Genomic DNA, 16,809 nt, shown 5'->3' on the forward strand with positions numbered 1-16,809 from the left:
CTGCATCCTGGCACTGTTGACATCTTGGGCTGGGTAATTCCTTGTAGGGGTCATTCTGCGCACTGTGGCTTGTTCAGCAACATCTCTGGCCTCCACCCAGTAGATACCAGCAGCAACTCACAACCCTCCCTCCCCCGGAGTGATGACCAAAATATCTTGAGACGTTGCCAGATGTTCTCTAGGAGACAAAACTTCAGCCATTTGGGTAGCGTTGGTATAGAACAAAGAGCAGTGAGGAGTCCAGAGATAGGAGGCCTGGTTTCTATTACTTGATTTGTGATCTTGGGTAAGTCCTACCACTTCCCTGGGCCTTGGGTTTTCTCATACGGTAAAAGAGGGCAGGAAATTCCTACCTTCTCTTTCATGATTTTTCTAAGAACGAAAGAGAAAGAAAATCAAATGCTCTCAGGAAGTGTTATAAAAGTAGGATTATTATGACTAAGTTGCTAGAGGTGGTCTATCGAGGGGCAATTCCAAGAAGACTTGCCCAGCAACAACGGCTGATGCCAACCTGTTTTCTTCTTTAATTCTCACCCCGGGGAGCTACTTGCCTCCCAGCAGCTGCTTCTTGATCAATGTCAAGGATTCCCTGTGCCTTTAATGGATGTACTTGTGGCTTGACTTGAAGAATTCAAGAGGAACTGTTTTCTTTCAACATGAAATGAAAATGCTCTTTTTGATAAAAATTATTATTGTAAGTGGAGAAAACTGCCTTGTCATCTCTAGATTTAGCATTCCTCTAAATTTATCTCTTCACACGATGAGAACTAACCAGGGGTCAGAATGTAAACTTGTCCTCTGTGGACTGATACTCAGAAAGAAATAGTCTCAGAGTTTCTAGCATCACTGTACTGACTAATACTACAATAATACAGAGTAATACTAGGGTGGATTTCCTCATCAGCAAGGGAGCGCTTGTTGGATGCCGTGGCATATTATGGGAATCTGTATACTGGAATCCAGAGGCGCACTACTGTCATTCTTTTATCTATTTCTGCAAAAATCTTTAAATGGGAGCATTCCTGAGCTGCGAGCTTTGAGTTTGGTCAGAGCTGTATGTCGATAGAGGAGGATTCAAGGTCCAATCTCATCATTTGTGTGATGTAGGCCAGGCCTTCAACCCTTCTGAACCTCAGCGGACTACATTAACAGCTACCCCACAGTGCGGATATGAGTTTTCAACGCACATGAATACCTAAAGCATGGAGCATTGTGCTGGGACATGGTGAGTGTTTTGTGAGATGTAGGTGATCTTTCTCTCTCTGTCCACAGTCTGAAAGACTGTTTAAGGATTTCTTGCATCCCTCAGAGTGTGTATTTGGTCTGATTGCTTCAGGAAGCTCACGGAAATGAAAACCATAATTTTTAAGGTATAATTTAGAGTCTTGATGAAACTAAACTAATTGTAATAAAGCTTGAATCGGCTTATCAACAAATCTTCCAGTTTATGAGCAAATTACCTCCCTACTTCTGCTGGGTATTAGTTGGAAATTAAGGGTCAGAAGTCACCCAAAGGACAATAGCATTTACCCAGAGAGGAGCGAACAGTGTATTTCTTCCCTAAAATAATTCACTTGGTCTCCTGAAGGACACACATCAGCATTCAGAGATAGCATGGTAGAGTAACAAGAAGATGAGTTTGGAGTCAGACAGACATGCCATTAGGTAGTTGGGTGTAACATCATCAACATAGGGTTAATACCCATCACAGTGTAGGGCAAGTACAAATAAAGCCTATGAAAACCCCAAGTACCATACTTGACACATGGAAGGTGCTCAGTTAGTGATGATTTTTACCCTTGACTCTCTTACAGATCTTTGGCATTTACCTGGGTTATGAGAAGGGGTGGACAACTAAGGAAATGATTATAAATCTATATTTTATTTTTATTCTTTTCCTATTAATGTTGACTATAGCATGTGGGAAAAGTCATGAATTATTAAGGGCACACCATTTAAAAAATACTGGATAATTTGCTTTGAAGTTTCCAGTGGTGGCTCTGGAAGAGTTTTACTTCATAACTTGTTCTTTATGCTGCATATGAAGGCATTTTAAAGCCCAGCAACACAAAAGGGGTCTGGTCACCTCTTTCTCAAACTTGGCGTGTTTAGCCACCCATAAAATCATTTTGCAAGAGAAGACAATATAGTAACAGGTAACACATAAGAATGAAATTATAGAATAATAGTTTCCCAAATTTTCATCACTAAGGTTCCTTTTTCACATTTTTATTACTTCTTCCTATGGACTTCTTTAGTGTGTTTTAGCTTCCTCTTTGTTCCGCAACATTCGTGCTAACTTCTGCTGCATCATACTTACTGCACTGTGATCGTAATGTGAAGCACATTTTACTTCTCTTTCAAATCCCCTGCTCCACAGTGGGCTCTCAAACAATATTTGCTAAACTGGGAGCCAACATTCCACTCTCTGTGTTGACGACATACCAATTATAGTAGAGTCCTCTTTATGTATTGACTCTATTATTTGTTAAGCATTTACTATCTTCCAGACATCATAGAGTTTTTTTTTTTTTAAAAAAACCCATTTATTCTCCCAATACCCGCCAGGCAGATGTTATTATGTCCATTTTCCTGCTGTGGCTTTCCCTGAAGTGACACTGGACTCTATGCTGGGAGAACCCAGTTGACATCATCTATGAGAACAAGGACCAGGAAGAAGAGTCAAACAGTCCCAAATTCCAGGTTTCACCCTTATTTTCATTCTTTCTCCTGTCCTCCAAACATTTTTCTAGAAAATGGAACAAACTGAGTCAGGAATTTCATTTTCTTCCCATAATTCTGCAGCATAAAAGGATGGCACAGAGGACACGGTTTATCTACGCATTGCCCTGGATGACTGAGGAACACCTGTAGATTCATCCCACCTCGTGGGTGTTCTCAAGGACGAGGGGCAGTTTTCTTTCGGCTCCCAGTATACCTGTCCTGCTAAAATAGGTGCACGTGGACATGGACCATGTAACACCTTTTTCTACATGACTGTGAGGGCTGGTTGCCTTGTGCCTGTTATACCCACTAACCACAATGGCTGCGGGAATAAAGCAGTTTGCTCCCTGAGAGTGCGCACTGGTACCCTAAAAGGTGTTTTATGTAGACACAGCAAGGTTTGTCTGCCCTAGAAACATAGTTTTGGATCTAGCAGACACTATCACTCTCCTTTGCCCCCTTATCAACTCTTCTAAGGGCAGGAGGACAGAGAGGGGTCTTTTTTAAAGGTAACTGAATACGTTAAAGGAGTTTACCACATGCTGGGATGTCGCACAGGTCAGACTTGAAATTTTCATCCAAGGTGAAGCACCAGGGAGCCTCCTTCTGATTCCCTGGATTGCGGCAGTAGGAATGGCCTCCGTTCAGCTCTGGGAAACGGAGGGCGGTAAAGGTGTGTGTGTGGGGGTACTGGGAATTCCACGGCTGGCACTGGCGCCCTGATTTGGTCACACTGACGGTCCCCCGGTAGTCCACACCTGTGCTGTTATAGCACTTATGATCTGAAAAACAGAAGAGAAAGGCCCAAACGGTGAGAAAGAAACAGGAGATGCTGGAGCTCCCAGCCAGCAGTTTCTGGAAGAAGGACTTGCAATTAACCTCATGGCTAAGGCTTCCCCGCTGGTCAGGGGCCATGCGGGCAGCCTCCCTGTGTGCTGGGCTGGGACACCGGTCCTGCCTTGCAGTTACATTCCTGGGAGGATTTAAAGCTTATGCATCAGGAATAAAACCAGCCCTCCACAACTATTTTTAATATTGAGCACAAAAAGAATCAGAACTGGGGGCAGGACTCGGGGGGGCACAGAAGTAATTTCCTAGTGAATGGTTTAGGAAAGGTTCAGGCTAAACTCTTCTTTCCATTTCTGCTTGATGTCTTTAGACATGAATCATGGGATAGAGAATCTACTTCCCAGAAAGTGTTCACTAGGAGCAGTGTGTATGGGTTTCTAACAGGAGTTAGGGCCATTCTGTGCTGATGGACTGGGTCTTCTTGAGAAGCAAGTCCTCTTCCCAGGGGACCACAAGGCTGTTACTTGAAAGCACTGCAAAAGTCCATCAAGGTGAAATAAATAAAAATATGGAGGGGCAATGATAAAATAATAGTATTAATGAAGATACTGCTTTTATTATGTGCTAAGCATAGTTCTAAGTATTTTAGATGCATTAATTCAACTAATAGCATAATATTAAATTACAAAAGGAAACTAAAAAATTACCAGTGAGTTTAATTCTATGTGAATGGGAGTTACAGAGGAACAGAGGTGAGAGGACAGTGGATAGAGGCAAGCCCTATGTACACGTATTTTAAATTGTGGTCCAAGATACATATCATAAAATTTACCATTAGTGTGTTTAGAACATTCAAAATATTGTGCAACCTTCACCACTCTCTCATTCCAGAACACCCGTATCATCCCCAAGGAAACCCTATACTCATTCAGCAGTCACTCCCCAAGCTCCCCTCCCCATCCCTGGCAACCACTAATCTGCTTTCTGTCTCCATGGGTTTGTCTATTCTGGATATTTCGTAGAAACAGAATCATACAATGGTGTCTGGCTTCTTTGGCTATCATAACACTTCCAAGTTTCAGCCATGTTGTAGCATGTAACAGGATTTTATTCCTTTTTATGGGTGAATCGTGTCTCATTATGTAGATGTACCACAGTTTATCCACTCATCCGCTGACGGACACTTGGGTTGTTTCTACCCTTCAGCCGTTGTGAACAGACCTGTTATGAACACTGGCATATGAGTTTTTATTTGAACACCTTTTCTAAATTCTTCGGAGTGTACACCCAGGATTGGCATTGTTGGGTCATATGGCAATTCTATTTAAGTCACGGAGGAACCAGCAGCCATATTTAAAAATTATCGTCTTCGCGAAGCTTCTTGAAGATAGTGACAGCATCTAATCCACCACTGAATGCTCCGCCCCCACACAGTATTTAGCCCTTTGGAAGGTAATCTGCCTACCAACAAGAACCCTTGCTACCGATCGAGGTCCAGTTTTCACTGTGCTGTGGGGTTGCTGGCCCCTAGGCCACACGGAAGGTCAGGGGTTACCACCTACTTTTATTGATAGGATCCGCCATGGGAATGCCAATCCGGATGCAGTTTGCGGCTTCGGGGCTCTCGGGCTGGGGGAGATCTTCACAGTTTGGCAGTTTCAGCCTCATCAGGATCATGGGATTTGATCTTGCAAAAATGTACTCTGTTTGACAAAGGACGTTTTCCAGGATTTCACATTCATCACGACACAGGTCCCGGGGCTTCGGGATGGATGAGGTCTCGTCACAGTATGGGAAGGCGTAGTGGCACAGGGAAGGAATGGCAAACTGGGAGCACTTATCAGATAAGTGGCTGGAGGTGCCGATCATGGTGAAGGCAGCTGGAAAACAAACACAGTTATTAACTCCCAGGGGCCAGGGTTTATCTCCTTTGGTTATCTAGTCAACAGATATCAGATATAAACATGCACTGGAAGGAATCCGCTGCACTCAAGCCGACAAGGCCAAGAGGAGATTCGGTTCAGATGTCCAAGCGGCTTACTTTCACTGGCTTGAAAAAAAATCATTTTGACTACAAAGTTAAAAAAACAGGATTAAGTTACATATGTACCATTTCCTAATAAAAAGAATTAATTAGGTTAAAGCACAATATATTTTTCATTTTTACTACAAAGCAACAGAACTTTGTGTTTCATCCGGTACTTTTTATTAGTTTTATGAAGCTTCTAAAACATTAGACAGCTGCAGGGCAGAAACGCGCCGTCTGCGGTGGCGAAGCCTGATCACGGGATTTAGTTCTGTGTCTTGCCTCTGAGTGGATGACTCTGGGTAACTTGTTTAATTTTTTTTGTGCCTTTGATACTTCCTATTCCAGGCTCTGAAAATGAGGCCATTCTCTTGGAAGTTCTCGAAAAGCACAACTCGGTCGTTCCAGGGTGTGTATTAGAGGTCACTTAGCCTGACTTCTTATTCAGCTTGGCATCTGGGTACTGAAAGAGTACCTGCCTCCTTTTTGCACTGACAAGGAGCTTGTACCTCACAAGAGAGCCTGGGGGTGGTTGGCACACTGTTTCCCAAAGTGTGTTCCTCAGAACATTCACTCTGTAGCATATTCATAGTGTTTGAGAAACAAGGGTTCCAGAGCTGAACAAGATCGGGACATGCCGGGTTAAACAAAATTAAGTGGCTTTTCTTAACTGTAGTATTTTCCAGTAAGCAGATGTCCAGTGAAAATATCTAAGAGAGGATTATTATAAATGGGTAATGAAACATTTACATCAGAACTCCCATTTATTTTTGTGAATACTTAGTAAAAAAAAAATATGTTAAAATGTTCTTATAGTAGGTTGAAATGTGCCTTAACAGCCCCTCCCCATTCGTCAGTCCTGCTTCTGTCCTCTGGGATTTCAGAGTCCTTCCTCCTGAAAGTTCTTCAGCAAATGGCAACTACAGCTTTCTATAGTCGCTTCTCCAGGTTAAATAGCTCCCCCCCACCTGGGTTTCTCTTAGTTCCTTCATATTCCTCATGGGACATAGTTTCTAGACACTTTGCTGTTCCGTGTGCCTGCCTCAGGTTTGTTCAATCGTAAGGTTGCCAGATAGATGACAAGGCACTTCGTTACCTCTGAATTTCAGGTAAACATCTGGAACATACTTACACTAAAAAATTATCCATTGTTTACCTGAAATACAAATGTAACTGGGTGTCCTGTATTTTTATTTGCTAAAGCTGACAACCTTATTAGAATCCCATAAAGGCAATGCTAATAGCTTGCAAGGGTACGTGGCACCGAGGCATAACTACGTTAATGGAAGAAACACAAGGCTGCTGTAACCACCAGAACCAGGTGTGCAAAATCGTACAAGGTGGCCTACACACTGCTTCGCTCGTATGTGCTAGAAAGGGCGTCACTATTAGATCCCTTCGATTCAGAAACATGAAGGGTAAAATATAGAAGGAAGAGACTTACGATCATCTTGCCTTATCACTCCCTTCACCGATGAAGAGAGAGATTTGCATGAAGAATAAGAGATTTCCCCAAAGTCACAGTAATGGTGTCCAGAATTCTAGACTGTAAATTGATTTAGAGTTTACACGACTTTCAGTCTATACGGTGTTGTCTCCAAACAGTAAGCTCTAGGAGGGCAGAGGCGCAAGCTGGCTTATTCACCACACCGGCATGTCCGCAGTACCCCATCCAGCTCCTGCTTTGCCAAAAACACTAATAATCTTTATCAAGTGTCTGAATGAATGTGAGACATTTCAGAGCACCCTTTTCCTCTAAGAGCAACAACCTTCAATTCTAATGTACATTACAGAACACAGAGATCATATCTCCTGCTTCTCTGTGGTCCCGCTCCTCACCTGTATGCCGAGCCCAATCCTTTGTCAAGAGAAGAGCTCAAGAGAACACTTGGTGAGAAAAGGAGTTACACAAGGTATCTATACAATTTCCTTGGTGTTACCTACCTGTGATCTGATTTTCTATTTCCCCTTGCATGTGCAAAGACTCCATATAGACAGTGCGGTTGCCAATAAATCTTGCACATGCAATCCCTCTGTATGGCTGACAGAATCCATCTTCTTCATACTCATCTCTAAAAACAGAGCACAGATGTTAGCTGGTGCAATACATTCACATCCCGTTGGCTCTGACTGTGTTGTGCCCAAAACAGTCGCTAGGGGGAGACGCTGAGCACAGTATCCCCAAGGCTGGGCTAAGGAGTCCGGCTTTTCCTCAGTTCCATCCATCACTTAAAACATCTGCTGGTCACGTTGGTCAAGTTTCCTTCACCCCCAGAAAATCATTCTGAAGCGCAAAATCATCCTTAAATAGGGGAGAAAGCACTTTTATTTTCGCAGCTGGTGGTGGGCTGGAAGATGATGTAGTTCTAAAAGTAAAGAGGAAATGAGTTGGGAATCTGGGCACATGTTCTACAGTTTTTTGTTTTTTAAGCACAGATTATTTCTGCTTCATTTGCTACAAAGGCGTGGGCGCATTATCCACAAGATCCACTCCAACTGATGTGTCAATTAGGAGGCGCCAAGGGGTGAGAAGCTGGGTGCAGCTGGAAAGAAACCAGAGGGCAGCACGGTTATGTGGCTCCTCACTGCTTAAGACCCATTATCTCTACCCTGCAGAGAGAGGTCCTGGCAACCCGGGGACTGCACAATTTCAAATGAGTCACTAAATTCCAGGAAATCTAGACAACATGTCAATGAAAATCTTGCTTTCGTGATCCCCCAAAACTTTAAAAATCATCTTAAAAACGGTTTGCCTCAAGAGTATAATAATAAAAAAAGCAGGGGGAATAGATTTTATTCTGAAGAAAAGGGGAGGCCAGATAGTGTGGTTAGTGACAGTGTGGCAACTGGCTGGAGAGTCGGACCCAAGATGGCCGCCTCAGCTTGAAAGGATAGAGGCTGTAACCTCCCATGCGGGCCTACCATAAGTACAAGACACCAGAGTACGGAATATCTGGCTGGTTCTCAAAAGCAGACCACAGCCAAAACAAAAGGCCACCTGCCACGCTTCTGGGCTGACTTCACCCTGGATGCTCGCCCTCTGTTAACCTGGCTGGAATCCTTACATTGCCTGAATAAAAAGATCATTTTTCCTCTGGTTTCTTCTAAGTTAAAGTACGTTAGAGCAAAAGTCAGGAGAAGGAAATTGTCTTCCTGGGTTTAACATTTGCATGTCCTTATAGTCAAGCTCTCTGAGTCCTCTGAGCTATGGTTTTCTTACCTATAAGATGAAGATAATCATTGACCTCTACCCTATAAGTGAAAGTCATGAGGATCCTATCAAATAATGTAAATGCTCTTCCAAAGTGCTACTCAGAGGTAATACATGCTTATCACCAAAGTATTTATGATTACCAAAGAAGATATTTATTTAAAGGACAATTATTTACTAAGCTCCTAGTCTATAAAATGGCCCTAGACTTCCCGCCTTGGGGGTTCACTGTGGGACTTTAGAAAGCCCACTATAACAGGAAACCAGGTGAAAAAAATCTGATAAAGCTGATCATTAAAAGACCAGTTTCCAGCGGCTCTCTACTCCCTATTCACTCCAAAGTCTTTTTGGTGGTGGAGATGGGGGGGGGAAGTATATTCACTTTAGTTCCCAAAACAGTTTGTATTGCAAAGCTCTTAAAAACTTAACCTTTAAGTACACATACAAATGAATATATCACATACCTGACATGAAGACATTGAAATTTTAATGTTGTAAAATCCTGCAAGCACTCCACATGTTTACTTTCATAAATCCTAGAGTAATGTTGAAGCCTTTTTGGCTTAAATTTTACTTGGGTTGTAAAATTAACCCCACTTTTATTGGGTAACTAATACCGTAAACCTATGGGGAGAAAGAAGTTTCTCGATGACCTAGCCTTGGATCTTGGAAACCAAAGTACTGAGACCAGAATGCACTTCTACTCCACCCCCTGCTATTACAGATGATGCTTTTCTATCCCTAGGCATTAGCAGAGTCTTGGACTTTTAAGGTGTCGTTATGAGAACACTTCTTCCTCCCCCACATTAAACTCTCAAGGCCTCAATTTATATCTCTTGGGAGGACAAAACCCTGGAATTACCCCCAGATATAAATCCCCAACCTACTGGGAGTTCCCATATTTTATGTGTGAGGCTTAGGCTAAACTTCTTACCACCTTTCCAGTTCAAGACTCTAAAAAGACTCTTTGAATACTTTTTTTTCATAATAAAAAGGAATGCAGTTCCTTGGCTGCATATTTCTTATCAAGGGCTTACAGCTGCAGGTGTATTGAATTTTTGACTGTGCCCAGAATTCCTGATATTCTGACCAGTCTCTAGGGGGCAGATGTAAAAAGCAAAACAAAAGCAAAACAAAAAACCAGTGTGTAATGTCATCTGCGAGGAAGTAGTTCTTAGCCCTGGCTGCTCTGAAGATCTCCTCAGAAAGCTTTTGAAAATACCAATGCCTAAGCCCCACCTCAGGCCTATTAAATCATACTCTCTGGGGGTGCAGCAGAGGCACGCATGCTTTTTAAAGAGCTCTCAGGTGATTTGAATGTGGTTGAGAACCACAGCACTAGAAAAACAAACCTCTGTTAAGTGTCTGCCACTCTCTGTGCTGGGTACTATGCTAAGTGCTTTCTTCCAAGTAGCCTCTTATGTGGCATTATTATCCTCATTTTATGGAGGGAGAAACTCAGGTTCAGAGAAATAACTGGCTCAAATTCACAAAGCCAGTTATTGGTGGAGCAAGGATTTAAACTTGAAGTACAAGCTTAAGCCACTATACCATGTTGTCAGATCTATAATGATGTTCCTCTTTTCAGTATTACTTTTAATTAGACCAGCCCAATTATAAATAAGAGACCTTAAATTGAGCCTTTATTCTGTACCAGGAACTGTTAAGTTTCACTTACATATACAACTGATATTAAATCATTTAATCCAGACAACAATCTTGTAAAAAAGGGGAAGGTACAATCATTCCCATTTTACAGATGAGAAAATCGAGGGCCAGAAAGAGCAAAGAACTTGACTAAATTTACACAGCAAGTAGAAGAGCTAGATTTGCCCAAAACTAGTGCTTGTAACCATGGTACACAGCTTCCCTCCAAATGGTTTATGAAGGTTTTTACACTGTTTATAGGGGCTTTCTGCTGTGAAGATGCTTTGGTGTCTGCTGCGTGGCAAAAGGTTTTCTTTGGAACACAGAGTCACAATCGCCTTTCAGGCTTTCCATTTTTCGTGCTGGCTTTGGCTGGAGGGGAACCAGTGCTTCTCCACCATTCATCAGCTCTATACTTTTCTCCAGCTCACACTTCTTTCATCATTAATTTTGCTAAGCAAACTTAAAAACATGGAGCACATGGCGGCAGAAGTGAAAGGGCACTTGCAGTGAGCGTGCCCAAGGCTGCATTCTTTCTATGCAGAAGAGGGTGAATTGTGAAAGCACAAATGGAATTTTGCACTGACATGTGCCATGCGTCACCGTGACGTCAAGAAGCAGGGATGCTTTGTGATGGGGACTCATGTTTCTCATAAAGTAATTTAGTTACCCTGTTGCCAACCCCCTAGCCTTCCACCTCCAGGATCTCCCCAAGGAGCTTATGAGGGTTGGTCATACAGGGTTAACTAAGAGTGACCAGGACCAATATGGCCACAGTAGGGGTATCTACCCAGGACCCACTGGAGACCAGTGAAAGGGAAATGCTGCCATCACAAGTCACAACCCAAGGGAGTTTTACAGGGACAGTGACAATCATTAGCTACAAATTCCTGGGACAACTTCTCAGGTCAGTTGACTAAAGCAGAGAGCTCTGATGATGGAAAAAGCCCATTGCATGGTATGGGGCATGTGGAGACTCTCTGTAGTTTTGGGAGCAGGGAGAAGGAAGGGAGAAAGCATGGGTGGGTGGGTGGGGTAGGGAAAGTGAAAAGATAGAGAATACTCCTAACCGATGCCCAAATGGGGTTGTGCCAATTTTGGACCACGAGAGGCCCACAACAGCTCTCCTCAGAGCTTCCAGGGATGGCAGGCTTTGTGAAGGCTGCCTTAATTTAAGGGACGCAAGAGAACAAACTCAACAGTTGTCTTAGGCATGTGATTTAAAAAGAAACCCTGAAATATGACTGGGAAAACTGGCAAAATTCAAATCCTATAAGTTAGTTTGTATCATACCAACGATGATTTATTATTATTATTACTATTTTTTTAATGTAGGCTCCATGCCCAGTGTGGAGTCCAACATGGGGCCTGAACTCACGACCCTGAGATGGAGACCTGAGACAAGATCAAGAGTCAGCCGCTTAACCTACTGAGCCACCCAGGTCCCCCAATAATTTCTTACTTTTGATCATTGCACTATGTTTATGCAAGACATGAACATTAGGAGGAATGGGATGAAGGACATATGGAAACTTTCTGTACTATTTTTGCAACTTAAGTATAAAAATATATCAAAATAAAAAGGAAAAAATCTTACAGGATGGGGGAGGGGTGGGAACCTTACTGTGTGTACACAGAACTGGAGGTGCTATGGGGTGAGGGGGTTACGAAGGCCGTCAGATGACCTCATTTAATCTCTATAACAAACCTTATGACACTCCCTCTGGGCCTATCCCTGGGTGGCAGAATTCCGTTCCCTAACAACTCACTTACTTGTTTGAGGCTTGGCCTACTTCTAAATTCAAACACTTCCAGGAGAGATGACCTATTTGGTCAGGAAGCCCTTAGCGTAGATTGATTTTTGCTAGCTGCTGCGGGCACTTTCATCTTTATTGGAAGCTATATAGCAACAAAGGCTGGGGCAGTGGATGAGAGGTCTGGGCTGGAAGAAGAAGGCAATCTTCCCTGACTTGACAGTTAGGTCTGGGCCCAGCTTTGTGCCAGGATGACTGAGAAGGCAGGCTAGGGATGGAGGGTATGGGACTCACCAACACAGGGCATCTCTGTCATCTGGTTCATCGTTCACTTTGTCACAAAGTGATCTTTTCAAACACAGACCCAATCAGGTCATTTCCTGCCTAAAATTAGAGTTTCCTACTCACTTCAGCTTCCTGACTGCAGCCTCCAAGGCCCTTCATCATCTAGTCCCTGCCCATTTTTCCAGCCTTGCTCCTGCCAGTCAAGCCTATGAACCTGATCATACTAGCTACACAAATGACCTTGTTAGTCTCAAAACAGGGGAGGCAGTTTACTGTTCCTCTGGCTTGGCTTACTCTCTTCCTGAGGCCTAGAATGCCTTCCACCCTCTTTTTCACCTTGGGAATGCCTTCTTGTCTTCAAGATCCAGATGCTAAGTCCTCCACGAAAGTTGGTCACTGACCTCCCCCCAAGCCAGCGTCTTTATCACACATCAGAGCCGTCCCACACACCTCTGACTCCATGTTCTGTTTGTCTGTTTAGCGTGTCTCACCACCACACTAAGGCAAGGACCATGTCTGATTCAGCTTCTCACCTTGAGGCCCCCTGTGCAACGTATGACTCAGGAACCCTGTTGAATGAAGGAAAGGGGGCTGCTAAGAACCATCCCTCTCTAGATCTTCAGCAGTAGAAAAGAAGGCCCGCTGCCTGATGGACCAACAACTGGAATAGATGTCACAGATGTGGGGCTGTCCCAGGCTAGCCTACTGATGTGCCAGAAGCATTCTCCACACTGGAAGCCACTTTCTTCATCAGATTTTACACAGGAGCGTGGGCAGGCCTAACTAGACTTATGGAGGAGTTAGGCCCTAAAAAGTTCCCCTTTGGGGTAATAAGAACAGTTAAAATGCACGCGTCTCCTTAGTGGGAAGAGAATGGATGTAAATGTACTTTGCCAACTATAAAATCTTACTCAAACAAAAAAACAGTAAACAGGTACTCAAACAAATACTTGAAGACAAATGTTCATAGCAGCGCTATTCACAATAGCCAAAAAGTGGAAACAACCCCCAAATACTCATCAACAGGTGACAGGACAGACAAAATGTGGTAGATACACACAATAGAATATTATTCAGCTATAAAAAGAGGAATGAAGTACCAAAACATGCTACAACATGGAAGAATCTTTTTACGGTAGGGGAGATCAGCCAGACACAAAAGCCACATATTTTAATGACCCCCTTTATGTAAAATATCCAGAATAGATAAATTCATAGAGATAGAAAGCAGATTGGTGGTTACCAGGAGTAGGGGGGAGTGAGAAATAGGGAGTAACTACTCAATGGATATGGAGTTTTATTTTGCTATGATGAAGATGTTTTGATACTAGATAAGAGGTCGTAGTTACACAACGTTGCAGATGTGTTAACTGCTACCCTTTGGCTCACTTTAAAATGGTTAATTTTCATGCTATGTGAATTTCACCTCAATTAAAAAGAATTGATTTTATATACCCAAGGGACAAGGTTGCCAGACCTGGGGAGAGGGCCAATGGTTGGGATTTCCAGCTTCAGATCTGGGGAGAAGTTCTGGGGATGGCTTTATGGGTTGCTTGCAAGCAGACTGATCTGCTGTAAGCATGGGCAATTCACACGATCTCAGCAGGTTTCTTTGTTCTGATTCTGGCGGCTCTTCGACTGCAATGCCAGAGAGAGTGGCCTGCAAGCCCACAGCATGGTGGCCTCCTGTATACAGATCACAATGAAGGAAATAGTCCAACACTTGTGAATTTACCACATTCGCTCCCATTTAAGCGCTCCATTTGGAGCCATGAAGATGAAATCACAGCAAACTGCCTACCCTCAAAGCTCCGAATTGTGGTTTGAAGGAAATCTATCACACAGTTCAAAGTATCCCTAGGCGTGCTCCAGTGAGCAGTTTAGCAAAGTGTGGGTTATCCTCTCATTTGGGAAGTAATTTCTTTCTTCTTTTCTTTATCTAGTATCAAAACATTTTTATCATAGCAAAATAAAACCATATTCCTCCCTCTCCCCAGCTCCTGGTAACCACCAATCTGCTTTCTGTCTCTATGAAATGATCTATTCTGGAGAAGCAATAATAACTTACCAGTGCCTGCCCAAAAGACCATCATGGCCATAGGTGGACGGGAATTTATCCTTTTCAAAATTTGTAAACCAGGCCACATGTTAGCTGCTCAGTGAAAACATAGCCATGGCAGATCCACACACACCATGCTCCCCAGGCCCAGCTCTAGGAACTTTGGGTCTGGGGGCAAAGCTTCCCACCTCAGAAACAGGGTTCTCCTTGGGAGGTACAGTCACATCTCTCTCTCTCTTTAAAGATTTTATTCGTTTACTTATTTGAGAAAGAGAGAGAGTGAATGGGGGAAGGACCAGAGGGAAAGGGATAAGCAGACTCCATGCTGAGTCAGGACCCAGAGACCACGACCTGAGCCAAAACCAGGAGTAGGCTGCCCAACCGACTAAGCCACTCAGGTACCCCAGTCACATTTCTTAAAGGTAAAAATCTGTTTTTTATTTGAAAGGGCGGGGGGGGGGGACACACATGATAAAACTAAGAATCTAAGTAAAGAATGCAAAATTATTCCAATATGGACAAATGATCAGAGACATGGAAACTTTAAGAACAGATTAGAATCCAAAGTGGTCTAAAGAGCTACCACCTATCCAAAAACATCTCTTTTTCCTGTGAGGACTTTGGGCCATGAAGCATCCCTGGTTAACTGCAAACCAGGAGGAGGGAAAATAATTTAATTCTCATCAGCTATAACTACACACCCCCAGAGAAAGAGCATCAGGACAAACACAGGGAGACATGGAAAGAGCTGGTCAGAATGAAGGGGAGAAGGTGAGGGTCCGGGAAGGGGAGGTGTCTGGTGCACCAAGAGTAGACTTTGCCTCAGGCTGGCTGCGGCCAAGGGATTATGGGTTAAATATGTGATCCCAAACGTATCTCACAAACTGTGTTCTCTAAAGACCAATGTATAAGTGGGCATCAAAGAGGGTAATGTGTTAACATAGTTGACTTTTAAGGTCAGCTTTCAAAGTAAACCAATCCAGGCCCGTCAACCCAGAGGGGCAATGACTCACAGAGAAGACCTCAATCTATCAGGCTGAGAACTCCTAACTCTTTAACATCCCTTCTCTCACTAGAACGCCTCTGTGAGCACAAGAAATTCTGAGGTGACTGTGTCAAGGATCACGGGCTGTTTCCCACACCTGGACACTGGCAATTGTTAACATTTATTTCCTTAGCAAAAGCATCCCTTGCTCTTTCTCACACTTTTTTGCTTAAAAAAAATTAAATTTTAAGGGGTACCTGGGCGGCTCAGTTGGTTGAGCGTCCGACTCTTGGTTTTAGCTTAGGTCAGGGCTGCGGGATCGAGCCCCGTGTTAGGCTCCACACTCAGTGTGGAGACTGCTTGTCCCTCTCCCTGGGCTCCTCCCCCTGCTCTCTCTCTCTCTTTCTCTCTCTCACTCTAGAATAAGTAAATAAAATCTTTAAAAAAATTAAATTTTGAAAGTTTTTTTTCTTGGCCATGAACCATTAAAACAAACAGATGAATAATGTTCTGTCATAGTTTCCAAAGCAGCACATAATAGTTACTTGTGTCCAACTTAGAAATGGGAAGGTATTGGCTTTCCTTCATAACGATGTTTGGAAACACAAGGGTTGCATTTCACTTTGGAAAAGGAGCAGCATTACCCAGGCTTGTATCTCACAAATGTGATTTGAGGGAAAATTATGCATGTAATATATTTTATTCCTATTTAAACACACATCTGAAATGAGAGGACTGCCCTAGTACCAATTTGTAAGAATATGAAGATCACTAATAAAAGAATGAGTGATTTTTTGCCCTCTCCTATTCACTTAGGTTTTTGTGGTGGGTTAGGTTTGTACCTTCTAAGAAGCCCTGGGGTGTTTTCAGTTTCCCCCCTATGAGGGGCCTACTCTGCCCCTAACCTTAGGCTGGAGCTGGGAATGCACAGGTGGGACTTGGAGTCCCCAGGTTCAGCACCCGTCCCCGCACTGCCTAGTTCTCATTAGAAGCTCTTTGGATGTTGTTTGGCAGTTCTCCAAATATCAGGCATTCAAACGACCCCTAAATTTGCCCATTGAGACTAAAAGGAGTTTAGAAGAATATGAAATTCACACATACCAATCTGGTCAGATTTTCTACCACAAATGTTACTAGAATTGCTTTGATTTGTTTTTCACTTCCCTTTTATGCCTTTGGCCATGGATTGAAAAAAGAGGAGGTCTGTGGAAAGAGTGGTAAAGGGAATTTAGGGACTTCTTAGGAGGGTTTAATTTCATATTGCTACTAGGAGTGGGGTAAAACCCAATCCCTAATTCTTCCTTTTCTGTTTCTGTGCAGCTTTGTTTC

At 43.2% G+C, this 16,809-nt stretch overlaps 1 protein-coding gene across 1 annotated transcript in view; it reads right to left on the reverse strand.

Moving 5' to 3' along the window:
• ROR1 (receptor tyrosine kinase like orphan receptor 1) overlaps positions 1-16,809 on the reverse strand; it is a 127,010-nt gene that overhangs the window by 29,894 nt on the left and 80,307 nt on the right. Inside the window, exons 3-5 of the mRNA XM_008690779.2 lie at positions 7,484-7,611; positions 5,076-5,393; positions 3,261-3,506 (exon numbers count right to left, since the gene is read on the reverse strand). Coding sequence (XP_008689001.1) covers positions 3,261-3,506; positions 5,076-5,393; positions 7,484-7,611 — 692 coding nt within the window. The remainder of the gene's footprint in view (positions 1-3,260; positions 3,507-5,075; positions 5,394-7,483; positions 7,612-16,809) is intronic.

Source organism: Ursus maritimus, unplaced genomic scaffold, assembly GCF_017311325.1.
Source record: "Ursus maritimus isolate PB19 unplaced genomic scaffold, ASM1731132v1 scaffold_12, whole genome shotgun sequence".
NCBI lineage: Eukaryota > Metazoa > Chordata > Mammalia > Carnivora > Ursidae > Ursus > Ursus maritimus.